The sequence below is a fragment of the Marmota monax genome, unplaced genomic scaffold (genome assembly GCF_021218885.2).
Source record: "Marmota monax isolate L192 unplaced genomic scaffold, Marmota_monax_Labrador192_F-V1.1 WCK01_AAM20220418_F8-fsc00024, whole genome shotgun sequence".
Classification (NCBI taxonomy): domain Eukaryota; kingdom Metazoa; phylum Chordata; class Mammalia; order Rodentia; family Sciuridae; genus Marmota; species Marmota monax.
In genome coordinates, this window is record NW_026695224.1 from 9,970,258 (window position 1) to 9,998,136 (window position 27,879).

Below are 27,879 nucleotides of genomic sequence, written 5' to 3' on the forward strand. Positions count from 1 at the left end.
GGCAGCACTCTCCTGACCCCCAACCCCTTGCATTTCCTGCCATGTTTAATGAGGTAGAAGCTCCCCAGAGATCTGTTTATTGGAATCCTCTCTCCATCCCCTCTCTGATAAGGGGAATTACCAACTCAGAAAGACCTCTCCCTGGCACATGCCATTTGTCATTTAGTGGGGACAGACATAGAGGGTGATACTATTTCAGAAACTGGGAAGACCAAGAGGCACGTGCCACCGATAACACACGACCTGAATCAATTGTCCTCCCCAGCCCCTCTGCCAGCCCACGCCTCCTTCTCCAGTGCTTCCCTCCACCTCCCTTCACCTGACCTGCTGGCTGCAGAGTGGGGCACCTAACCCACCATCTGTGTTGACAGAAAGGTTTGCAATTCAGGCTACATCTCCACTTCCAATGCTGGTCTTGGAGGCCATATGAAAGCCCAAATGGAAGGCTGAAGGAAACTAGGGCATTCTCTACTACATGTGGTGTATCTGAATCTCTCTAAACACTAGCCATCTGCTAACAGGGCTTTTCCCCAACTTTCAAATGAATTTTGTAGATAAAACCAACATTTTTCTTTTCCATTTCTGGAGATGAAACCCAGGGCCTCATGCCTGCAGACAAGTGCTCTACCACACCCCCAGCCCTGCCTTATCTTTCTTACAAGGGAAGTCAGGACACTTTTTTTTTAGGAAAGGATGCAGGGAAAAGACCAACGGAACTAGAACAAGAACCTTGAGGGCAGCAGCTAGTTAGAACCACTTCTAGCAGAAAGCAGCAGCGCTGACGTGGACAACCAAGGTTGGAGGGCCTTCCAGGACAGGCAGGGGCTACTTGTTGGCGAGCTCCCTGCAGGGACACGGTCCCCTTCCTACTCCCACCCTGCTTCCATGGAGTTCTCAGGGCCCTTTCCTGTGGTCCCTATGCAGAGGCTGCAGTCAAGAGCAAGCGTCTGCACAAATTAAGTGGGAGGCAGGGCCCAGGAGGCCACCTAGCACCTAAGAGTCCCATCAACACCAGTGAGGCATCCACATGGATCATGGTTCTCTATGGTATCTAGACGTTCCAAATTTTGGAAAAGAAACCAAGGACCCATTAAGCAAATGGAGGGGGAACTCAGACTGGTTCCAAGAGCCCAGAAAGGGCGTCTCTACCACGCGCCAGAGCACTCCTGCCAGACACAGAGCTCCGGACTCCAGCGCCCTGACGCATGCGCGAAGCAGTAGCTGCCCCTCCTGCCGTAGGAGGTGGTGCCCTTCCTCTTGATTGTCCCCACACCTAAGAAGTCCACACTCCCGAGTCTGGTTGGCAACCCAGAAGCCTGCTCCAGCTCTGCTACTCCAGGGCTGAGCTCCAGGGCAAGCCGGTGACCCGGTGGCAGCCAGGAGAGTGAAAGCGGGCGTAGAGGAGCCTGCCCACTCTCACCAGCAGTCCCCTTAGCACCGCCTCGAGGGGGCAGAAGCAGTGAGAGCTGGAGCCTTCTGTAGCACCCAGAATCCTTTCCTGTCCAGGTGCAAAAGCCAAGGGTGACCTGGGACTTCCTTCTTAGACCTCCTTATGCTATTAAAGGCACTTCTGCTTGGACCTCTACTGCATTCTATTCCCCAGTGTCTCAAGGCCCTCTAAAGTGACCTACACAATTTTCTCTTCTCATACGTCTGAAACCTTAAGAACACAAGGAATGAATGTCACCTTTAATGACATGATTCAAGAAAATAAAATCTCCCCATTTTCCTTGAAAAGATGAATACAAGAGAAAGAAACACTCGGTGCTGCCTTCTCCAAATACAACAGGAGGTGAAATGCTCTCCTCCAGTTCAGAGATGAAAAAATCCCAAACAGCAGACTCAAAACAAAATGGGAATCGGTGCCTGCACCACCGAAAAACCTGCCTCAGAGTCCAGCCACACGACACATTAGAAGAGTTTCCTTTTTATTATTATTATTGTTTTACAATAAAAACAAATAGCTATGCTCTCAGCAAAACAAAACAATTTTTTAAAAAATCACAGAAATTTACTAACAGCATTTCAAGGTAAGGCTTTTGAAAGATTTATTGAAATAAATTATCTCTGCCTACATATTTACCTATCACCCTTTTTTCAATTACGTGTCAACATCCTAAAAACTTTCAGTTATGTAAAATACATTTACCTTTACCAATAATTTTAGATAATACTGGATTCTTCCAAAAAGGACTACCATAAACTATGCTTTCAAACATTAAAAAAAAAAAAAAAACTTAATCCAATGGGACATAAAACTGAACTATGTAACCTATGATTGCATGTTTCAGATCCTTCAACACGTGAAGGATGCGAAGTCCACGCCCGGTCTGCCGCGAGGCACTGGGCTCACCATCCTACCTTTCTAAGTTGCACTAAACCAACAGGAACAAAGTGAAGGAAACGGAGGGCTCCAGGAAAGAAAGATACGGAAGGTATCTTTTATTTCTTCAACAACGCCCTCCAGTCTACTCTTCCCTCTTGCAAGGCCCACCCCTTCTCCAAGGACCACGCCCACGGGCTCTGGCATTGCCTCATTTAGTTGACCAACCTCAAACCAAAGCTTGCTGCTTGACCTTCCTCATGTCCACAGGGGGCAAGAAATGGGGAGGGGCGGGTCGCCCGAGGGCAAGCTCACTGATGCAGGAGCACCAGAGTGAACGGAAGTAAAGCCAGCTGTGCACCAGGGTGCGGGTCATCCCTGGGTGTCCAGGGACGAAGGGGTCAAGGCCTCACATTCTGTAGCCCTGGGCTTTCCCTCTCGACTCCAGATGTCAAACCAGGAGCTCTCTGATAGATGCCCTGCTGGCCCAGGGGCCCTGGAACCTGTGGTCTGGCCTCTGGATCACTCTGAATGCTTCCTCACTAAGGACAGCAGTGACAACAGATCTCCTCCAATGGCGTGGGGTCGGGCTTGTGCTGTGCGTCTGCTCACCGAGTCTGTGTACCCTCCCCCAGTGCTCTTCCTGCCAGACACGCAGCTCAGGACTCCAGCGCCATGACGCATGCGCAAAGCAGGAGCTGCAGCCTCCTGCTGTAGGCAGGTGGTGCCCACTTCCTCTTGATCGTCCCCACACCTAAGAAGTCCAGTCAATGCAGAAGAGATCATGCCTAGAGTTAAAATGTGCAGTGTTTCTAAGGGAAAAGAAATGTCACGTAGAAAGTATTACAAAGGAGGATTAAATCTGTCAGCTGTCCAAACACTATTAAGACACGTGCTTTATACAGCGCAATGCAGTCGGCCTGCTTCTTCGCACGCAGGCAGCACTGGGTAGGCCACTCCTGGTCGGGCGCAGGGCTCGGGAAGAGGTGGCTGAGGAAGATGAGGAAGTGCTAGGAGGTCTGCTGCTTCTGAAGCCTCCGCTCGGCAGCAGCGGCCAGCATCCTTCGACGCAGGGTCACGGGGTCAGAGGACGTGCCTTCTGAGGGGAGAAAGCTCTCTGAGGCCGAGACATCTTCAGAACTTTTATTCAAGAATCGCCTACAAAGACAAAAGTCACATGAGAGATGGAAGCTCTGGAACACATACAGAATGTGGCTTCATTTAGATTTCCCCCTCTCCAGGCACCTCATGAAGCTGCCACTCAGAACCGTCCCATGGAAAGGACACCTGCTATCTGGGCTAGACATGGGCTCAGTGGCAGAGCGCTGGCCTCATCTGCATAAAGCAGATAAATCAACCCCCACGGGAGGGAGGGAAGGACGCCTGTCTCTGAACAGATGGGGGCTATCCAGTCAGTCTCAGCATCCTCTCATCTGCCCAAAGAAACAGCGCAGGGACCCACAGTTTTGTGTAGGGCCCAAAATCCACCCAGATGAACGCATGCTGGCCCTGTCCCCGGAACTGAAACAGAGAGCGCCTATCCACCCACAGGAACAGTACCAACCACGGTGGAACACAAGGTACTCAGACACTGCTGGTCTGAGATGCATAGTGGTCAAGAGGGACATTGGAAGCCAGATCGCAGGCCTAGGCAGTGTGAACCTCCCTGGGCCTCGGTTTCCTGGCTGTCCATTTCTCAAATGGGCATAAATAACAGTGCTCCTTCCCAGAGCTGGTAAGAGAACTAAGGTAATGAATGAGAACGGCTTGGGACACATGTGCGCATGTGGCTGCTATGTTCGCTTGAGATGACCGCCCCAAGGTACCAGCTGGCCTCAGTGTGGCCAGATCCTCTGCTGTTTCCAGAGGGGCTTGAAATCAGAGTTTTTAGGACATGCAATGGTTTTTCAATGCTGTCACCAGTTTAAAGGGGGCCGATGTGAGCTGGCACACAGGACCTGCAGGCCCTGGTTTCTGAGTGCAGTGGAAGGCAACTCACTTCCGAGCCTGCTGCAGGAGGTCGTCCTTGCGCTGGACCAACATGCGCTGTCTCTCATCAGCAGACTTGGAGAAGCGGCTCCCCCGGGCCTCAAAGTCTTCCACCTCATTGGACTCCATATCCACTTCACTGAAGTCCAAGTTCTCCTCCAGGCGAGGACTGAGGTCCAATGGCACACGCTCAGTCTGGACAGAGGGAGGAGCTGTGAGCACAGGCCACTCCCTCCCTAGACAAGGCACCCTTCAACAGGCATAGTCTGGACTGGCAGCGGGGGGACTGCTTCCAGGCAAGGAGGCTGAGTCTGGGACACATGTATACTGGAAATTCGGGCTCCTTGAGGGTGGGCCTGTGTATGACTCGTGCTAGCAAGTCACACCGTGTTCAATATCATAAGGAAAGGACCGCCAGTATGAAAAACAGAAGCCATTCCAAACCGAACCCTTGGAATATGACAATAGGCAACTGCTAGCTTGCATCCTGAGAATTCTGTTCAATTCTACTAATTGCTCAAGACTTTAAACAAGTTTCATCACAGCTGCTACATGAAGTTTATACCTTCACTTAGAAAACAGAGTTGAATAGGTAGAGGGTAAATGCTAAGGACCTTTTCTAAAAAAACAAAACAAAAAACACAGAGATAACAGATTATGTGGTTCCTTATGTAACAGGACTTAAAATGGGACATTTTCTTGGTTTTGGCTGAAGCTCCAGCGGCCAAGACAAGGCCTAAGTATCCTCAAGCAGATACCGCCATCTATGCCGCTCACACTCCCAGGTGCAGCCCACCACCCACTCCCAGGCCACCAGAAAGCTGAGGGCAGACTGTTCCATTTCTCAGTTGCTGAGGTAGGTGCTCCTCCATCAGCCATCCTTACCACCTCTCTTCCTGCTTTCAGCCAAGCCCGAAAGGGGACTTTAAGAGAGCCAAATGGCAGAGAGCCTGCCTCAGTTCTCCTGGAGCTCCGGGGACACAGGGACAAGTGACTTGGGAAATCCAAAGGAAGGAAACTGGATGTAGCAGACCACAAAAATGGGTGGAGGCTGTGATGGGAGCAGGTTCTATATCCCCCGACTACAGGCAGACACTGTCCTGGGCTCAGGGGGGTCCTTGTAGGAGGGAACTAGTCTGAGATTGTAAAACAGAGACTTTCCCCAAAAGGACCACTTGGGGGGTAATATGACCCCCAGGAAGGTAGGGGGGCACTACCCCTCCATAGAGGGTCTTAAGTTCAAGGAGAGTCTTACTGTCTGAGGAGGTCCTGATGCAAGCTGGGGCAGGGGAATAGTTGAGAGTTAACATCTGCACACAGCCCCCCACATCCTGGGACCATACTGCCCCACCCTAAACCTCCCCGAGCCTGACCCTAGAGGTTCTTAGAAAGAACAGCTAAGTGAACAGAGGCAGTGGGAGAAAGAAAACCCAAGCCCCCCTCAGCCTCGCTCTGCACAGGCTTTCAGGCCTGACTAGCAGCCTGAGCCGGAGCAGGAAGATTGAACGGAAGGATGCGTGGGGCAGATGTGACCACTGGACCAGACTGAGGCTTTAATGATAAAGCCTTGTTATACAAGGACTTTGTACTTCCTGTGAAAGATAAAACATGTTACACAGCAATTTCCTTACAAAATAAGTACTTTCCTACACTATATTTTTAAAAATTCAGAAATCTTCAGGCTAACTCTGAAAACAAAGTTGGGGAGTAGGAACTGAAATTAAATGTGCTGTGATCACAGGTGCCCACAAACCACTCCAGAGTTCTTATCTCTGTTAAGCTAGCTATCCAAAAACTAAAAATGCGTAAATGGTCACCTTTTTCAGAAGGCACATGCCATTTCCAAACGATGCACCAATTATGGATATGGATATGAAACTTTGTCCTAGTAACAGGCCTGAGAAAGTCCTGGTACTTTTGAGTTTCCTATTTGCAGGGAAACCCACAAGAGGTGTGAGCAGCCTGCCTGTGGCTTGTCAGTGAAAGTCACTGCTTTCAAAAAGCCCTGGCCACATCAGGAAGCAGCAGCACCTCCTGTGGCCAGAGCTCCACGTGCAGGACGCTGGCACCCTGCCACACTCCACACGTGTGTACAGGACACCAGCTCCCTGCCACACCCCACATGTGTGTACACAAGGAGTCCCATGGCCAGAGCTCCACATGCAGGACGCCGGCTCCCTGCCACACCCCACACGTGTGTACACGAGGATGAAGGTGTTTGGCTATTATTTCAGTCTTTGGAGAAAGTGTTCTACAAATATGGTAACTGGCCAGGCATGTTGGCACCTGAAACCCCAGTGACTCAGGAGACTGAGGGAGGAGGAGCACAAGTTCACAGCTAGCCTGGGCAACTTAGCAAGCCTGGCTCAAAAAATAAGAAGGGTTGGAGAGTGAATGTAGCTCAGTATTTAGGGTGTCTCGGGTTCAATCCCTAGTAATGAAAAAAAGAAAGAAGTATCATAACTGATGGAGGAAATGGAAATGGAGTGGAGGTGCCAGCTAAGGTCAGGGGAGTATGCCTCTGCCACAGAGAGGGGCTGCTTCCCCAAGTGGGCATCCAGACAGAGTGGTTCCCAGACAGCCATGCCTCCCCCACCCCACCTGGCTCAGGAATCTTGTTTTGGCAAAATCCGTGGAAGTTCCTGGAAATCCTGAGTTGAGTAAACAAGGTATGGAGGACAGCACCTCAGTGGCTCAGGTCCCCAGGGAGTGTGTGCCTTGATCCACCCCCTGGGAGCCCAGGACCTGGTACCCTCACTCAAGCTGAGGGAGGCAGCGCTGGCCCGACGCCTAGGGAGTGGGCTGCAGCCCTGGGTGCAGAAAAGGCCTGCCCACAGGTACAGCTTGGTCTCCCCCTCAGAGACAAACACGGAACCCTTGCCCATTTCACCAGTGTCAAGGGTGAAGGTGACCACTGGCAGGGTCCACGCCACTCCTCCACAGTCCATGTGCTCTCTAGTGGGCCACTCTTACCTGAGGGGAAGCTTCTCCCTCCTCCTGGTCAGCGCTGGGCCTTTCCATAGGACTGTTCAAAGCAGGTCTGATGCCTTCTGTCCGCTGCAAGACAAACAGGACAGCGCCACTCAGAATGAAATAACAGGCACAGGGAAAACCTGGGTCTAGAGGGAGCCACGGTCCCCAGCACAGCCTGCAACCTTAGCAAAGCCTAGAGAACAAAAGAAATTGAAATGCTACAAAGGTAACACAAGGGAGCCCAAGGCCCAAACTGCAGCTCTCAGTGTGAGTTAGCAACTGGCCCCACGTGCAGGTGAGCTTTCAATAACAGTAACTGCCCAACAAGGATAATGCAGCAGGGAACACTGAGGAAACACTTAACCTGTGCATGGCACAAAGAAAATCCTGACCATTAACTTTACCCTCTGGAATAGGCTCTGCAGTTCCTCACTTCAGCCATGTCCCTTCAGGTCTCAGCACCTCCTCGCAGGCTGGCCAGTGTCTGTTCTACTACCTGAGGACTCTGTAGCCACGTGGGGCAATTCTGCCACCTCAAGAGGCAACCAGCAGCCAAGTCAAATAGCTGAGAAGTGGAGACTCCTAACAGCCTATTTGACTCCAAAGTCCATGCTCTTCACCTTTTCAAAGAGTTTCAACTTTCTGAATTTTATTAATAGATTTTTTTATAATTCTGTATACTGAAATTGAATCAATTTTTTGTAGATTATTCCTTATTCATTCCTGAGTTCTACCAAAAAGCTTGTCTATGTTAATATTTCTTGGAACCATCAAAGAGGTTATGTGATAGGCCAGGAGAGCTGACCTTTTTAGTACAAGTGTAATAATGTGCAAGGATGACTAGGGACAGATGGCATTATCTCCTAGAGCAGGGTCTGCCAACTCCAGGCCCAGGGCCTTGTTTACCCCTCTGCCTATTTTTATAAAGAAAGTTTTCCTGGATCACAGTCTCACTTGTTCGGAACAGACTATATGCCCACAAAGCCTAAAATATTATCTGCCCTTTACACAAAAAGTTGTCCACCTTGTCCGATGCCACAACCTCCTTGACTGGCAAAGGCAAGCTTGTCTGGGGTGTGCATCTGTACAAAAATTTATCCATAGACCTTTATCTTTATCTATGATGGGTCTGTTCTCATTCACAGTTTGAAAAAAGTGAGGGAGTTTATAGAAACTCTTCAACAAACTCTAAATAACATTCAGTTATTAAGTAACCGAAAAAATTAATCTAGAGGAATTAATCTTTGTGAAGACAAAAACCACCTGTCATGCTTAAAATCCCAGTTTTACCTGTGTGGGAAAAGGTACTTGAATCCGTCCCTCTAAGATGTTGTCTGTTGTAATTTCCACTGAGCGCGTCAGCTGCAGGTCCTGCAGCACCAGGTGGTATGGAACCTGGGGGAACATCTCCTGAATCTGATGAGCCTGCAGGAACACACAGAGCCCTCAGCAAGGTCCCTCTCAAGGTTACTGCTGTGGTCATCACAGTGCATGGCAGGCTCTGGGCACCAAATCCAACATGCCTTGAAAGGACAAGTACAGAGGCCACCTCCACACGTAGATCACCTTCACACTGTTGTCCCTTTAGTACTGCTCCAGGATACTAGCATTAATTTCAAAATAGAGAGCGACAGAAATCAAGCTGGATCCCAGGCAGGCTCAACTAGAATCTGTTTATTTTAAAGCTCAGTATATCTTGGGTATAAAAAGGGGCTTTCCTTTAAGATGTTAATTCCTAAAAAGAATAAACTTCTGATACACACAACATGGATGAAATCCAAAAGTATCATGTTAAGTGAAAGAAGCCTGACTCACCCATGACGACATGATTTCCTTGATATGACACCTGGGGACAAGCAAAATCACAGGGAAAAAAAACTGATGAATGATTGCCAGGGACCAGGCACAGTGAGATGTGGGAGAGGAGGAATGATGTGTTCTGCATCTCGAGGGTGCTGACACCTACACAAGCACACGAGTGGTTTTTACTGTATGTAAATTACACTGCAATTTGGAAAAATATGATTATAAAGAATGCAAACTCCTAATATTGCCCTGGTGCTACAGTCCTCAAACTATATTCCAGAAACATGTCAGTCCAGTTAGGGCTTAAGGCTGGGCGTGTGAGTAGCAGGGGACAGACAAAGGTCTGGGCATGCTACTGCCCATACTTTCATCGAAGCAGTTCCAGATATTTTTAGTATATGTGTATTTATTTCACAAATGCTTACATTCAAGGTTTTTGCTTGTGGGAAAGTCTCACTGATTAAAAGAAAAAAAAAGAATGAGGAGTGGGGAAAATTCGCTTTAGGAGCATAATAAACTTGGGACACTACCCCCAAGGAACACACTGCTGCACCCACAGACAAAGGGAGGACGTGGCTCAGCATCAAGGCCTTGAAGGAAGAGATGGGCAAAGCCAGCACAGGGCTCTGCTCAGAGTCACCTAACAGTGGGTGCTGGGAAGACAAACAGTATCCAGAAGGCCCTGGAGCTACCACAGCTCAGTGGGCCCCTTTTTAGAGTTGATGCAGTTTGGCTGTCGTTTAACCCAGGTCCAGTCAAAGCCAATGAGGAACTCATAAGAACCTTTATGCTTTATGATCAGATAAAATTCCTCTCAATCCTCAAACAGCTTCCTCCTCATTCCCCAAACAAAAAATGCCTAGGAGTCATTTTTCTAGTCTAAATCTTTTTTACCACAAAATCCAGTAAGCTAAATATTGGGTCTGAATAAAAAATGCAGGGTTCCAATAAGTCAGTTGTGCTAAAAATAGTTTGTTTCAAATCATCAAAGAACTGGAGAAAGAACAGCCAGGCCCTACCTGAGATCTCTGAACACACCAACTCCAAGAAGGCACTGCTCACTTGAAGGAGGTACACACCCATGAAACAGAGTGATCCCCCGCAGAGCCTCTGCAGCACCCACACAGGGCCTGCCTTGAGTCCCACACTCCAAACCACTATGCACATCACGGTGCTACCCTCACTTTCCACCTGGCTGAGGGGTTCATGGAGACTGCAGGAGTCATCAGAGGCCATGTCTCCTTTTCTTTATTCAATGAGATCAAAACCATTTACGGATGGGCACAGTGGCACACACCTGCAATCCTAGCAACTTGGGAGGCTACGACACGTTTGGGTAGCCTGTGCAACTTAGTGAGAGCCTGCCTCAAAATAAAATGAAAAGGGCTGGGGATGTAGCTCAGAAGTACAGCACTTACCTAGCACGTGTGGAGTTCTAGGCTCAATTCCCAGTACCATCAAAAAAAAAAAAAAATGATTTTTTAAAAATTTACTTTTGGGGGGCACTTTACCAAAGAGCCACATCCCAATCCTTTTTGAGACAGAATGAGATAGGGTTTCACTAAGTTGCTGAGATTGGCCTGGAACTTGCAATCCTCCTGCCTCAGTCTCCCAGGTTGCTGGGATTATAGGTATGTGCCACTGTGCCCAGCTAATAATGATCATCTTTAGGTATATAGTGTAAACAATATGCATATTGTTGTCCAACAGACCTGACGAGCTTTTTCGTCTTGCAAAACTGAAATTCTATCCACTGAACAGCAACCTTTTCCCTCCTCAGTCCAGCCCCTGACACCTGTTGTACTGTCTGAATTCACCTTCTGTAAATACAATTATACAACGTCTGCGTTTTGTGACTGGTTTATTTGGCTTAGCATACTGTCCTCAAGGTTTCTCCTAGTCATAGCAAGGGCCAAAAATTCCTTCTTTTTTAAGGCTGAACAGTATTCCACTGAGTGGTGTGCCACATTCGACCTGCTCATCTTTAGTAGGCATTTAGGCTACTTCTGCCTCCTGCCTACTATGAGCCAATTCTTTCTTTTTAAAATAAAGCTCATGCCCAGCCTGCAGCTACCTCCATCCCTCTTCCCAAACAGCAAAGTCCTCTCCTGCTCTGGTCCCAGTCCCACACTCCATTCTCAAGGGCTTTGCTTTCAACCAGCTGTGCTATCTGTTCTGCACATCAATCTCTGCTCCTTATTCACATATGCTTTAGAATCTAGCATTAAAAACAGACGCTGGGAAGAAAACTAAAACGAATAAAGTGCTGCAGGCTCACTGTAAACAACTGAGGGCTTAAAAATCCGGGGACCTGGAGATTAGGAACGCTACTCCCCCACCCCTAACACACACAATACTGTGAGATTTGCCTTCTGGAGCTCTGCCAGGTTCCTCCCCTAAGCTAAGAAACAGTCCTCCACCTTCCAGCAGGGGCGGGGGAAGAAACCTCTACGAAGCTCCCCAGTGCACCCCTGCTCCACGGCATGGTCCACTCAGGAGAAACTAGTTAACCAGAGCCCAACAGATCAGGGCGGGGACAATACCCAACTCCAGATGGCACTAGCCTTCCATATAGGTGAAGGAAAACACCTAAATCCAGCCCTCTCCAGCTGTCCTGTGCCTTCCAAGGCCCCTTCTAAGGTGGGTTGAGGACAATGGTGAGAGGCACTTGAGACACTCAGCTCAGAGGCCAGGCTCACTAAGACTGGGACCTGATCAAGGACTAGACCTCTTCGCCTTCCCCACCTACATTAATCATGCTCCTTTGAAATCAAAAGCTCCAAATGGCTTTAACTTCTGAACTTAGAATGGAGACTGAGGGGCTGCCCCTGACCCAGTGTCCCAAGAACCTGAGGCTGGGATGTATTTCTGATTAACAAGCCACATCCTTGTCTCCTGTTTTTCTGTCCCTTCAAGCCTCCTTGATCACTGAGCCACATCTCAGCCCTATTTTGTACTTTATTTAGAGACAGGGTCTCTGAGTTGCTTAGTGCCTTGCTTTTGCTGAGGCTGGTTTTGAACTCACGATCCTCCTGCCTCAGCCTCCAGAGCTGCTGGGATTACAGGAGTGCGCCACCACACCCGGCAAGCCTCCTCTCCTAAGAGTTTTCTGCATCCCTGAGTCCCCTAAGATGGAGATGTGAAAAAGGAAAAGGACACCTCCATCTTCCTCAAAGCCAGCTTTGAATAAAACCTGTTCCCTTGTCAGCCTGCCTCCCATGTTTTAGTGGAGCATGTAGAGCAGAAGTCTCCTCCTGAGTTTCACCTTTTGCATGGTCCATCATGTCTGGCTATGAAGATGATAATCCTAGGCTAACTAAAAGACAGAAAGCAATCTGAAGAGACAGAAGCGGACATGGCAGGGATGCTGAATTATCAGAGTGGGAATTTAATTGGTGATTAATTTCCACACTAAAATGCTATATCCCTCAGAGCCCTGATGCATGTGCTAAGTAGACAGCAGGAAAGAACAGATGGGCAATGTAAGCAGGGAGAGCCGGAAATCCTGAGAAAGAGCCAAAAAGAAACGCTTGGGATCAAAAATGTAACAGAAATGAAGAATGCCTTCCAAGGCTGACAGGTACAGGAAGAACCTCTAGGCTTGAGGATGCAGTGACAGAAACTGAAAACTGAAAAACAGAATCAAAACTGAAAACAACAGAGCAGAACACCTGCGGACTGTGGGGTAACTATAGAGAGTAAATCTGCATAAAGGGGACACTAGAAGAAGAAAGAGAAAGGAACAGAAAAAGTATCTGAAACAACGCCTGAAGTCTTCCTCAAATTAATGTAGACACCAAATCACAGCTCCAGAAGCTCAGAGAACACCAAGAAGGAAAAATGCCCCAAACCCAATACCTGGGCATATCATTATCAAACTACAGAAAATCAAAGATAAAGAAAATGCTGGAAGAAGCCAGAAGGGAAAATCAGCCTATCTATAAAGGAGCAAAGGAAAGAACTACATTCAACCACTCAGAAACCACACAAGGCAAAGTGAAGTGAAATATTTGAGAGAAAAAAAAAAAATCCAACCCATAACTCTGTACCCTGAGAAGCTATCCTTCAAAAGTGAAGAAGAAATAAAGACATTCTCAGACAAACGGAAATGGAGGATGTGTGGCAACAGGCCTGCCTTGCCAAGAGGGCTGCAAGAAGCTCTTTAGAGAGAAAGAAACTGATCGAGGTCAGAAACTCGAATCCACATAAAGGAAGGAGGGGCATCAGAAGAGCAAAAGTGAAGGTGAAATAAAAACTTTCACTTTTCTTACTCTTAGTTGATCTAATAGATAACAATTTGTTCAAAATAATAATAGCAACAATGTATTTAATTATGAATGTGTATGATGCATATATATGATCACATAAAGGTAAAAGCAATGAATGACAGAGAGGGAAGGGAGAAATTTAGACTGTTTTGCTAATTTCAGTGGCACAGTGCAATCTCAGCTACTCAGAAGGCTGAGGCAGAAGAATCAGAAGGTAAGAGGCTAGTCTTGGCAATTTAGTGAGACCCTGTCTCAAAATAAAAAGTAAAAAGGATGAGGAACATGGCTAAGTAGTAAAGGAACCCTGGGTAAAATCCCCAGTACTAGACAGAGAGAGAGACAGAGAGGGAGATAGATAGATAGATAGATAGATAGATAGATAGATAGATAGATAGATGATAGATAGATAGATGTCAGTTCTTCCCAACTTGATCTACAGAATCAATATAATCTCAATCAAAATCCCAGCAAGCTATATTGTGGATATTGACAAACTGATTATTGGTAATCTGACAGGCAAAAGACCCAGGATGGCTGATACCAAGTTAAAGGAGAAGAAAAAGCAGGACCTGATTATGCAACTTGAATAAGACAATACGGTATGTGTGAAAGGACAGACAGACAATGGTACAGAACAGAGAACCCAGAAATAAATGTACATAAATAAAGTCAACTATCTTTGAAAAAAGAACAAAAGCAATACAATAGAGCAAAGATAGCTTTTTTAGTAAATAATGCTGGAGCAATTGGGTATCCACATGCAGAAACGTGAATCTAGACACAAACCTTGCACCCTTCCCCAAAATATAAACCTAAAATATACCAAAGACCTAAGTGTGAAATGCAAAGATGTAACATTCCTAGAAAATAATACAGTTTTTGAGGAAAACTAGATGATCTTGGGTATGGCAATGACTTTTTAGTTACAACACCAAAGGTACATTCATGAAAGAAATAATGGATAAAATGGACTTCATTAAGGGGCTGGGGTTGTAGCTCAGTGGTAGAGCACTTGTCTAGCATGTGTGAGGCACTGGGTTCAATCCTCAGCACCACATAAAAATAAATAAAGGTATAAAAAAAAAACCATTATAAAAATGTTTCTAAAAATGGACTTCATTAGAATTAAAAAGATAATGTCAAGAGAATGAGAAAACAAGCCACAAATTGGGAGAAAATATTCACAAAAGGCACATCTAATTAATAACTGTCACTCAAAATATATAAAGGAGGACTGGGGTTGTAGCTCAGGGTACAGTGCTTGCCTAGCATGAGTGAGGTACTGGGTTTGATCCTCAGCACCACATAAAAATAATAAAAAAATACAATAAATGTATTGTGTCCATATACATCTAAAAAATTAAAAATATACATATACAAAGAATATAACACTCAATAAAAATAGAACACAATCTGATTAAAAGCTAGGTCAAAGACACCCCCCAAAGAAGATAATCAGATGGCAGATAAACACGAAAACTTGCTCCATATTGTATGTCATCAGGAAAGTACAAATAAAAACTTTGTACACAGAATTTTTGTGTAGCAGTACACACCCAGTAGAGTAATCAAAACCTGGAACAGTGACAACAAATGCTGACAAGAGTACGGAGCCACAGGCGCTTGTTCTCATTGCCAGCGATAATGCAGAAGAGTAGTTACTCTGGAAGTCAGATGGGCAGCTTCTACAAAACTAAACATACTTTTACCATTGGATGGTGCAGCCTAAATTTATCTAAATTTAGATAATTTGGAATTTATCTAAATAAGTTAAAAACTTATGTCTCTATAAAAACTTGCACACAGATGTCCAAATATAATTACCAAAACCTGGAAGCACCAAGATGTCATAAGTGAATGGATTAATAAATGATTGTACACCCAGATAATGGCATGTCATTCAATGCTAAAAAGTAATGAGCTATCAATCCATGAACAGACATGGAAGAACCTTAAATACAAACTACTAAGTGAAAGAAGCCAATGTGGAAAGTCCTCCAGCCTGTTTCCCCCAAGGCTTACCCAGCTCAGTACAAGGTACCACCATCTACTTAGCTGCTTATTAATCAAACCCAACCCTTCCACTTCCATTCTTCCACTTCCCCCAGTAAGTACTCCCACGTCTAAATCAAGCAGCATGGTGCTGTCAGTTCATCTAACAAAAGTATCTTAAATCTACTTTTCTTCTTTATTGCTAACACCCCTGTCCAAGTCATGGCAACAACCCCCTAACTGGTCTTGATGCTTCCATTTTTAACCCTCTGTAATTCATTTTACTCCTAGAGGTAAAATCATTTCTGTTAAATGTCTTGTTAATCCTGGGAGAGGGAAGGGGTTGCATAAAAAGCTTTGAACAGCTTTCTCGTGCTTTCTCTGTAAAAATCTAAACTTAATGTAGCCAACAACAGCCTGTCTGACCTGGCTCTACAATCTCAATTTTCATCAGAACCTCAGCCTCCTAACTGCTCCATTCCAAGCATAGTGACCTCTTTAACGGGCACTTCCTTACCTTTGTACCTACTGTTTCCACTGCCTCCTTCCCACAGATCTGTTGCCATCTTTGTCCCTTATGTCTCATTATTAAGTTTTATCTCCTCAGAGAGAACTTCTGCAAATGCTTCCTTCAACAGAGTCTTCACTCACCCGCTGACTGCACTGCCTGCCTTACTGTCTCCAGAGTACTGGTCAGCACCACCAATTATCTTACTTATTTGTGTTTATAATCTTCTCCCCAACTAGAATTTACCCTTCTTGAAAGTGGAACACCTGTTAACCTTAGTGACACTTAGCTTAGCACAACCCAGTTATAAGAAAAGGCTTTAGTACAAATTATTTTGGTAAAGAAATTAAGACTAATGCATGAATAAAAAAAAATAAATGATCCAATGAATACTTTCTGAAGTATTGGCCAAGGATAACCAGGCCTATACAGTACAGACCCTAATCCAAGCAGGCTAAGGTGGTTTAAATTTTTCTTTTTTTTTTTTTTTTTGCACTGGAGATTGAACCCAGAGCTTCATACATGCTAGGCAAGTGCTATAAAGCAGTTTGTGTTTTAAGATTCCTGCACATATTCTAACAATGAATTCTAGACTTCAATAATAGTGACACATTATTCTCCATTATTCTAAAAGAAAATCCCAGCTTTGGAAAATACAAAGAAATGTGAAGTATCTGAACAATCTCCTTGAACCAACAGTACACCATGCACAACTTTGTGTATGGGTACATGCACACTTATTTTGGGAGTGGAGGGACAGAATGCAAAAAATATACTTGGCAGGCCCCACACAATTTTTAGTAAAAGGTACATTGTGCCTGTAATCCCAACAATTTGGGAGGCTGAGGCAGGAGGATTGCAAGTTCCAGACCAGTCCTACCAACTTAGTGACCCTCAGCAACTTAGCAAGATCCTTTCTCAAAAAACAAACAAAAAAAGAACTGGGGATGTAGTTCAGTGGCAAAGTGCTCTTGAGTTCAATCCCTAGTACCAAAAATTAAATAAATAAATAAATAAATTCCCTGGGAGTCTTGCTCTTCTACCAGATCAGAATAAGATCAATAAAGTCTCTGTAAACTCTGCAAAAACATTCCAAAGCTTTTACCTCCCTCCCGATTACCAGTTAGCTTCTTAATGCAGCTAGAAGTCCTACCATTGCATTCAGCTGAGAGTTGCTCGCCTGCGTAATGCCAAGAATGTTGGTGGTGTGCATTACTTCCACTGAAAAACTTGGCAGCCAACTTGCAATCCGGGACCCTAAAACAAACCAGAGTGCAACACAAGTTTTAGAGCCCTGAGTCTTTTCCGGTGGTATCTCCCCTAGGTGACCACTCTCTATCAGATGGTACTCACTCAGGGCTGGGCCAAACAGTTCACATGAATTAGTTCACTTAGTCCTCACTGAAATCCACTAGAGTCAGAAATATGACTCTAGTTCCCCACTTGGTATTTGGTGCCCACAGTGCTTAGAGGTTAATGAGTGCATTTTACTTCATGTCTAAGATCACAAAGTTTAATGACAATGGCCAGGATGGAAACAGGCAGCTGGGTTCAAGAACCACTAACTAGCCTTTCCTGCTTCCCAGGGGCCCTTGAACCATTCAACCCCCAATCCACTCCCTTGGCCTAGAATCCAAGGAAGGATTCCACGGCTCTATAGCTGCTACAACAGATGAGTTTCTTCCTCATATTTGCACTTACACAAAATACTAATTGTTTGGAGACATCATTTCACAATTACTTTCATGTTGCATTTTATCCTCAACAATGTGATTTAAAGTTTTGACCTTGGTTTTCTGATTCAAAATTCTTCTCAAAGAGTTCTATAACACAGGCTTGTGAAAGGCTGCCATTTCTCTCATTTCCCTAATGAAAGGAAGCCCAAGATACAGTGCCATCAAGCAATGGCTATACAACAACTCCAAATCAAGCTGTACAGGTAAGGTGCTACTTCATTCTTCACAAAGCAGCACTAAGGCACGGAATGTAAAATCAAGTTAAATGGCCATCTCCAACACCTTGTCAGATAAAAAGCACTCAATAAAAAAATGGATACTTACTTCATCTTACAGGGACAAATAAAGGTGACTATTTGTTTTTTTTTTTTTTTAGGGATAATCACTCATAATAATGGCTTGCATAAGCCAGGATCCATCTCTAAGATCTCCTAGTGTAAATGAACAATGACCAACCATGACCAGCCCTTGAAACCCCTCAGCACCCAGGCCTAGCCAGCTCATCTACTCTCAGAGACTAGATTCCATTCTCCCTGAGCCTTTTAAGGACTGCACCCACATGCCACCACGCCCACTTTACTCTGCCCTTGGAGATTCCAATCAGATCCCAACAGCACCATTACCTCCAGCACAAACCCAAGGACACCTGTTTTACAGCAATATCAGAAATGGGAACTTAAAGGTGGTCCCAGAGCTGACAGAAACCAACAACAGCTCAATGTATGTCAATTAAGGAAAGAGGATCGATCAGCCCTCAATAGTGCCATGGCCTTAGAATTTTAAGTATGGTTTTTATTACAACTCTTTTCAACAGTGTAGGAAGCAAAATATTCCTGTTTTATGGGAAAAATAACAGGGTTCCAGTTCTGATTCTGCTTCCAATACTCACTGGAAAGCTACTCTATGATTTTGCAATACACAATTAAGAAACACACCAATGCAAAAAACCATTAACAAAGGTTTACTACTGAACTGGCTAAGTGGACTCCTCGAAATCATGGTTGGTTCAATCTTGCTGCCTTCTCTCCCCACCTCCACCACACCCATTATGACAGAATATTAGCAAACTGCATGGCACAGAAAAATTCTTCAGTTTTCTCTCTCCATCCATCCATTCTCAACACTTTCAACTATATGGAAAGAGTATATTAAACTGATCTGTAGGCAGCTATTTCGAATTCAAACAGCATCTCCATAGGGGATAAAACCCCATGGGCATAGTTTTAGAGATTGAAACCAACTAACCATCAAAGTGGAAGAAGTGATTGTGTTGGTTTAAGCGAGGTCTGCCTTCAGTGGCTGCTACGGGAACCAAATTCTCATCCAAGTTCTCTCCTTGATGGTCTTCTCTGGCACGATTATTGTCAGCAATATTAAGAGACATTCTGCATGTTGGACAGGATGTATCTTGTTCTAGCCAGGAACGAAGACAGGAGCTACCAAAAAGTCCAAAATAAGACAGGTGAGTGTGCTCAGTTTTTCCCTACCATATTTTGTGAGAATTCCCCAGAAGTACTTTGAATTATCAAATGCATTCCAATTTTATTCTCTATTTGCCATTAATGAGACCTAAAGTTGAAAAACACTTGTGGACATTAACTCTTTACCCTACTTCATTAATATACCTCTAGCATATCCTACTGTGGGCATTAATTCTTTACTATGCTTCAAGCTCCATCATTCCTGGTCCTGACCCCTACTCAATGGGACTTCACAGCATGGCCCACCATCTGTCTTTACAACTCAATTTGGCGGCTTCAAACTTCATGTTGTTGAATCCTCCAACATCCTGGCCTCTTATGTCCTTGAGTCATCTGCTCCAATGATCTTTTCTTTCACTTTGCTTTAGCTATTCACCAAAGTGGTCATAACCTTGGCCCTGTTTTCAAAATTTTGATTTGCGGGATCTCACTCACTCACTCACTAAAGCTTCTTTTATTCCAAATCACTTCTGACAAGACCTGACTTGCTGAAACCACCGATCCAACTTTTTTGGCAGCAAGACAACCTCTCGGGTCTTTTCCTTGCTCACCCTCCTCCCTAGCTGTAACATCTTCCTTCCACGGAGCACCTCTGTCCCCACCCTCTACTTTTCACATTCTGCTTTTCCAAAAGGGCTGAAAGCTTCTTTCCTCCTCTCTCGGGAGATGATAATGCCCTAAGTATAGAAATACTCAATAAAATCTTGTAATGACCATTAAGAAGAAAGATACTAGAATATGAAATAGGAAATATAAGACCTGTTCCCAACTCAGCCACTCCCCACCTGCGTGACCCAGGCAAATCTTTCAATCTCTCTAGTCAGCCCTCTCCAGTGACAAATGAGAAGGTCAGATGAAGTGCTCTCCAGTCCTTTCCCATTTTATAGATTTGTTCTGAGAGCTCAGAGACACTGAGTAAAAATGCTATCTTTTTCTCAAAAATATCTGTCATGTGTGCAAAGTTACAAAGGATGACCTCACCATAACATGATGATCCCCAGAGAAAACATATTTTTCTTCATAGCTGTAATAATATTCTATTGAAGAACTATTTCTCCTCATTCTATATATGATATTTCAATGTAATTATATATTCACTGGACTCTGAAATCTACCAAAAAATATCTTTTATAAGCAACAAATTATCTATTTTCTGCTGGAATCTAGACAGTTAGTTTTATCACAAATTAAAATTAAAATGAATTTGCCTTAGGTTGTCATCACACCATCTTTCTCCCACTCAAAAACTAAAGCCATGCAGTGAAGGCCAAGAGGATGTTCCAACAGTGGTTTGTTCACTCCAAAGTGTTTTACAATTAAATTCCAATTTTAAACCACTATTGTTTCCTGAGTCAACCATTGACCTTCTCGGGTCAAATAAGAAATTATTAAGAAAATACTTTGAGACAAATGAAAACAAAAACAGAACATTCCAAAACTTTTGAGATACAGAGAAAACAATGCTCAATATATTAGCTCAATATCTAAAAGTGTTTTTTTAAAAAAACCTCTCAAATCAATAATTTTATACGAATGGAACCAAAAAAGAACAAAATAAATCCAAAGTTAAGAGATGTACCTAGTGCAGTCAAATTGACAGGACACAGAATGATTCACAAGGGCAGAGGGCAGGTACACTGTTTCGGTTTGGGAAGATGAGAAGATCTGGAGACGGATGGATGGTGAGGTTTTATGTAATAAGACTGCACTTAACACCACTGAACTACACATGTAAAATGGTTACAATGATAAATTTTATGTTGTGTATATTCTGCCACAAAAATTAAATAACAATCACTAAAAAACCAAAAAGTATCACAATGAGCTGTCACTTCACACCCATTAGGATGGCTATAATTAGAAAAATAACAAGCACTGGTGAGAATGTGAAAAACTAGAATCTCCATACATTACTGATAAAAATATAAATAGGTGCAACTGCTGTGGAAAACAGCATGGCAGCTCTTCAAGAAGGTAAAGGTGGGATTACAATGGGACCCAGCAATTTCACTCCCAGCTATCTACCAAAAAGAATTAAAAACAGGTTCTCAGATACATGCTCCCAAATGTTCATAGCAGCATTATTCTCAGAATAGTCAAAAGGTGGAAAGAAACCAAATATCAGCGGCAACTATTTATTACAGGATTATTTAAAGCTAGCCATAAAAAGGAGTGAAGTATTGCTATAACTTGAGCAACCTCAAAAGCATTACGCTAAATTAAAGAAGTCAGTTACTAAAGGCCACAGACATAAGTATGATTCACTTTATATGAAATGTCCACAAGAGGGAAATCCATGGAGACAGAAAGCAGACTGGTGACTGGCTGTCAGGGGACAGGGAGGGAAGAATCAGGAATGGTTACCCAGTGAGTATGAGTATTATTCTGGGGTGATGAAAAGTTCTGAACTTAGAAGTGGTGGTGGCACAATACCACGAATGCACTAAACACCACTGAATTGTACACCTTAAAGTGGCTGATTGTGTGTTATCTGAATTTCACTTCCATCAAAGTAGTTGTGGTCCCAGCTACTCAGGAGGTTGAGGGCGGAATCACTTGAGCCCAGGAGTTCAAAGCCAGCCTGGGCAATGTAGATAAGACCTGATCTCAAAAAACAACAACAAAAAATTTCTTCTGGGCTGAAATACACTCTTACTCTTCCCAACTAGCTACAGAGCTCCTTTGGAACTATAAAGTTTCTGAGAAATGTGTGTAAATTCCCACCTTTCCAACCTCAATGAAGCCAACTATTTGGTAACTCTATGGTAACTGCACAAGTTGCAAAACTAGGAGAATCCTGACCCCTTTATTCCTCTTTCCTCCATAGCCAATCTAGCTCATGTCCTTCTAATCCTTCTTAAATCAGTCTACTTCAGTCCAACTGGCACTTCTCACACAGTAGTTCAAGCTCTCAACATGCCCTGAACCACTGTGGCAGTCCGTAACTTGTCCCTTAACCTCTTCAGGCTGCATGTCTTATGCACCATCCCCAATTAAAGCCTTCAATGGCATCTACGCCCGCTTCCAACCTCCCCCTTGGGCCACATTCCCTGCTTCTCCTGCCTCAGTAAACACTCCTCCCTCTTCCACTGAGTTCCAGGTACCAGGTTCTCTCCCAGTTCCTTCAACACAACACATTCCCTCCTACTATAGATGCTCTCTGTCTCACATCTCTCCCACCGAATTCCCTTCCCAGACCTGACTGCTGCTCATACTCAAGTCAGTTCCTCCAAGTTTGAGTCAGATTCCTTTGTTACTCACTCTGAAGAACCATGTTCCTTTCCTACAGAGCACATGTCAATATATACATCCATAAATATACCCAGTTAATCCATGATTGTCTCATCCATTTGATTGCAAGCTCCACAAAAGCAAAAACCATGTCTGTCATTTCTATTTTATCCCAGAGCCCAACACAACACTCAGTACATAAAAAGAAATGTCTGTCACTACATTTATTGAGTAAGACATTACAGTTTCAAAGCCCTACTGATATTAAAAAGAAACATGAAAACTATTGAAAATAGAAAATAAGGAAGATTAAAGATCAAAAATTTCTCAATATGCAAAACTGACTGCAAAGGGCCTAAACGTACCTCAAGATCCACCACCAATATCAAAGCATCAAATCCATCAACAAAGCCCTGACAGAGATCTCTGAAAGTAACAGATCTACTTCAATCTCGAAGGTTTATAGAAGAGCCTGTTTTGCAATCCTTGCCAATAGTCACGGTTCTACAGGTCATTTAGTGGTCCCCCCTTCAGACCACTGCTCTGGGGTGTGTTTTATGCTGCTTTGGGGACATGTGCAAAATGCAAAAATATACACTCTCTCCCCTCAGTTAAGTAATAAGCTGTTTTAAAACAAGGACTCCCCCGACCCAATATTTTCTTTCAACTCCATGGCCAGTGTGAGGTACTATCTCTGTTCCTCTGCTGGGATTATCCTTGAGCCCAGGGACAAAAAGCACCCACAAGTCCTGGACAGAACACCAGTACCAAGAGGCCCTTCATGAAGTCCCTACTTGTGGAAAAGATGTCCGCAGGGCAGTTTCCTTGCAGCCTGCATGGAGTCCCAGCAGATGGCACAGTCGTCATTGTTGACAGCCAGTTCCTCTGGAGTTGCAACTGCAAACCTGTAAGAAACAAAAGAGACCCTATGGAATCTCTGTAAATTTTACACACGTAAGTGTACACTATTCTACAGACTTCATCTTTATAATGGCACAAGGACAGAGGATCAGTAAAAAACATTTCGTTCATCTTCACAGGCCTTCAAGGAACAGTTGACTCATGTTAATGATCTTTCCAGGGCACATTTTTGGGCAAATCAAGGAAATAAGACCCCAGAGACCCAAACTATTCCCCAGAAACAAAAAAGGACGACCATGAATTGTGCAGCTTCATACTTGGCTTAGTCTTAGGTTAGGAGTACCTTCTTCAATGTGTTATACACCCACCTTTACAAAATAGAGGGCAGAAGCCCAGAGAAGCTTCCATTTAATATCAATGACAATAAAATAATGATGTAATAATATGAACCTAATATCTCATGGAATCCTTCCGACAATTCTAAGCAGAAAGTTCTGCTATCCTCTATTTTAGGGATGAAGTAGCTGGGGCACAGGGAGTTAATAAACTACCCCAAATCACCCAGAGCTAAGTGGGACTCACATGGAGGCAGTTTGACTCCAAAGCCTATACTCTTCCCCATTCAGTTAGCAGGTTATAACACCAGGTTCTGACAGAATAGGACTTGTTATTCTTTCTTTATTTATTTTAATATTTTTTAATTGTCAATGGACCTTTATTTATTTATATGTGGTACTGAGAATCGAACCCAGTGCCTCACACATGCTAGGCAAGTGCTCTACCACTGAGCCACCACCCCAGCCCTAGGACTTTTTATTCTTAAAGAGCTAAAATGAGCAAACTTGGGCAACATCAATTCGCTCTTACTTACCTGGCTTCCATATTCCCGACCACACGCAGATAGTTCTTGTGCCGACGGATTCGACGCTGCACCTCATGAAACAGGTAACGCAGCTGCATAAAGATGACCAGGCTGGCCATGGATAACCAGATGTTGCCAAATAACTGAAATAGAGAGAAAACAATAAAATACACAATAAAAATGCACATAAAGTTGCTACTGATGAAGGTACTGCATGCAATAGAAACTCTTTAATGATTAGTGAAGGTGAACTGGAACAATCTTTCAGGACGTTACTGCATATATCTATTTCATTACCCTAAACAATGTACACGCCCTCTGCCAGCAATCTTTCCTGAGCAACTAATCAGAAACTTAAAAGCTTTATGCAAAAAGATGTCCATCCATAGAATTATAAAAGTATATATGAAAATGAGCAAAATGCCCAGCAGGAGAACAGTTAAGCTGTAAATTCATACACTGCAATATTATATAGACACTAACTCTGTTTATTAGTTATAATACACAATTGTATGATAACAGTTCTAAACATCAATTATGGTAAAATAATATTTGTTGAGTGAAAAAGTCAGGATATACCTTGAAGAAACTAATGTGATTTTTTAAAAAAATTATGCACAGTTATGAAACAGCAAACAACAAATACAATCTAAACAGTCCATTATGGAGTTTGGTTAATTAAAACTGATAAACCTATACGATGAAATTTTTATCCTGAAGGTATTAAAATGATTCAGAATATTTGTTGCTAGCACAGGAAAATATTTGTAATATATTAGTTTACTAAAACTAAACTTGTTTAGGGATATATCAGTGATAAAGTGCATGCATGAGGTTCTAGGTTCAATTCCCAATACAATCATTCCATTGATTAAACTATGTAGAAAATAGGATCTGTCAGCTGGGCATGGTGGCATATGCCTGTCATCTCAGCCACTTGGGGGGCTGAGTCATAAGGAGGATCACAAGTTTGAGGACAGCCTCAGCAAATTAGCAAGGCCCTAAGCAACTTAGTGAGACTGTGTCTCAAATAAAAAAATAAAAAATAATCTCTGGTACCAAAAAATAAACAAACAAAAAAAATAAGATCTCAATGTGTGATTACATGTTTTTGACTATATAAAGTAACATATATAAAGTAAAATACAACAAAATGTTAACGGTTATATCTGGGCATTTTCACCCTTTTTTGGTGTGGAGAAAGGAAAGTTTTTTTTGTTTTTGTTTTTTTAAAGTATGTTCTCAAAGTTACTTTCTTTTTTTTTTTTTTTTTTTTTTGTTACTTTCAAAAAGTAGACTTAAAGGGCTGGGGTTGTAGCTCAGCAGTAGAGTGCTCGCCTAGCATGTGGGAGGCCGTGGGTTCAATCCTCAGCACCACATAAAAATAAAATAGAGATATTGTGTCCATCTACAACTAAAAAACAAAGACAAAAACAAAAGTAGACTTAAAAATGTGCTACATGTAACTCAGTATTTTTTTTTTTTAAATCACTGAGCTATATCCCCAGCCCTTTAAATTTTTTGATAACAGGGTCTCTCACTAATTTTAGCTTCAAATTTGCAATCCTTCTTTCTTAGCCTCCCAAATCACCAGGATTACAGGTGTGCACCATTGTCACAACTAAATCCAATAATTTTTAAATATTATTTTTACAGGCTTATAATATAAATGAATTGCCTCTCAACCAGGTTGAGTCTCGCCATTATTACTCACTGAAGTGCTCACTAATGAAGCAGATTTACAGCATTATAATTTCTTTCTCGGCAAATCAAGGTAGGACTTAAGTATAAGAACTTTTTTTTTTAATATTTATTTTTTAGTCATAGTTGGGCACAATAACTTTATTTTATTTATTTATTTTTATGTGGTACTGAGTATCGAACCCAGGGCCTTGCACGTGCTAGGCGAGCGCTCTACTGCTGAGCCACAACCCCAGCCCCAAGGACTTTGTTTTTAATTAAAAGATACAAAATTTATGAATTCTTGAAGTAGCAAACATAGCAGGACCACCTAACCCAAGACCACCTACAAAGTAAATACTAAATCGGAGAAGCCACAGAAATTATAGAGAGAGGCATCTCCTTTAATTTCATACTACAAGAATGATTTATTGACTTGGTCAGCAGAGTTAACCAAGTCTCTTAGGACAGCAATCATCTCCTGTGCCAGGCACTGGCCAGAGCAATTCCCCAATACTGCTTTACACCCAATGGCAAAAAGAGGAGAGTGCACGCTACGGTCACTTTTAAGTGGGTCGTCTATATCTTATTCCAAATATTTCATTTTTTAATATACAAAACTGGGTTCCTGATTCTGAAAGTCTAAGCCTTCAGTCGGAGCTCTTTCCAAGGGAACTTACCAACATGTGAATGTGGTGCATGAGGTCCAGGGACAGAAGAGTGAGCTCCATGACAAAATCGGTATAATAGACGTAGGTTCCCTTGCCTTCCCAGGTCCCTTCATGGTTGAGGTCCCAGAGGTGAATTATATATCTACAATACATAAAAAGAAAAAGGGAAAAACACCTTATATTTACCAACTGAATCTAGTTTAAGGACATTATAATTTGGTCATTTCTATGTATTTTACATCTATTACAACTTCAAGCTAACCAAATGAGTATATCATCTCTCTCCCCTCCCAAATTTCTACTCACCGTAAAATCACATGGGCTGTCCTCACTGTCACAAGAAGAGACTATAAAAGATAAGCATTTCTCAGTTCAGTTAAAAGGCATCAAGTTCACCAACCATTTATTTTCTCTGCCTCAAATTTTCATGAAATGTTTTCATAACCTAGAAACCCAAATTTTACTGAGCATGTTCTTGTTCACAGGTGATGACCAATTACAGCACCTCCTAGAGATGCCTCCTACAATCTTGAGGTTTATCCTAGTACTATGACAATCACTTCCATTTGATATAACAATAAGTCACTATAAATGATTGCCCAAAAAGGTGTGTGATTGCTTGGGGATACTGTAATTCAAAATAGAGTTTAAGACACTACTATCTTAGACAGGAGCACCTGCTCACTCCTATGTGCTTTGTGTACTCCCTTCCTTTGTCTACCAGAAGAGAATAAAGTAAATCAAAATATGAGGCTCTCTTAGTAATTGTTTTTTTTTTGGTATTGGGGACTGAACCCAGGGTTACTTAACCACCGAGCTGCATCCACAGCCCTTTTTCTTGTTTTTTTTTTTTTTGTACCAGGGATTGAACTCAGAAGCACTCAACCACTGAGCAACATCCAGCCCTATTTTGTATTTTATTTAGAGACAGGGTCTCACTGAGATGCTTAGCACCTCACCATTGCTGAGGCTGGCTTTGAAGTCACGATCCTCCTGTCTCAGTCTCCCATGCCACTGGGATTACAGGCGTGCACCACCGTGCTCAGCCCTTTTTCATTTTGTTTTTTTTTTTTAGAAAGAGAGAGAGAGAGAGAGAATTTTAATTTTTTTTTTTTTTTTTTTTAGTTTTTGTCGAACACAACATCTTTGTATGTGGTGCTGAGGATTGAACCCGGGCCGCACACATGCCAGGCGACCGCTTGAGCCACATCCCCAGCCCCCCTTTTTCATTTTTTATTTGCTAAGTTTCTCAGGGCCTTGCTAAATTGCTGAAGCTGGCCTCAAACTTGCAATTATCCTGCCTCAGCCTCTCAAGCCACTGGGATTACAGATGTGCACCACTACACCCAGCTCTCATGGTATTTTTATTATGAAAATTAACAGTAAGAAAAATTTTCTCTTAACCAATTGGAACAGAATTTGTTTTGAGATTAAACTCCCATTTTTAAATGGAAAATATTTTACACGAAGGGAAAACACTATGAATATTAAAAAAACT

The 27,879-nt window shown here is 43.2% G+C and overlaps 1 protein-coding gene across 1 annotated transcript in view; it reads right to left on the reverse strand.

The window, feature by feature from the left end:
• Positions 1–1,911: 1,911 nt before the first annotated feature.
• The window catches only part of Amfr (autocrine motility factor receptor), a 40,532-nt gene continuing 14,564 nt past the window's right edge, over positions 1,912–27,879 (reverse strand). Inside the window, exons 5-14 of the mRNA XM_046434265.2 lie at positions 26,688–26,728; positions 26,391–26,523; positions 24,040–24,173; positions 23,102–23,212; positions 18,841–19,031; positions 17,013–17,116; positions 8,576–8,710; positions 7,286–7,369; positions 4,323–4,507; positions 1,912–3,481 (exon numbers count right to left, since the gene is read on the reverse strand). Of these exons, the coding sequence (XP_046290221.1) occupies positions 3,334–3,481; positions 4,323–4,507; positions 7,286–7,369; positions 8,576–8,710; positions 17,013–17,116; positions 18,841–19,031; positions 23,102–23,212; positions 24,040–24,173; positions 26,391–26,523; positions 26,688–26,728 (1,266 nt within the window). The 3' untranslated portion in view covers positions 1,912–3,333. The remainder of the gene's footprint in view (positions 3,482–4,322; positions 4,508–7,285; positions 7,370–8,575; positions 8,711–17,012; positions 17,117–18,840; positions 19,032–23,101; positions 23,213–24,039; positions 24,174–26,390; positions 26,524–26,687; positions 26,729–27,879) is intronic.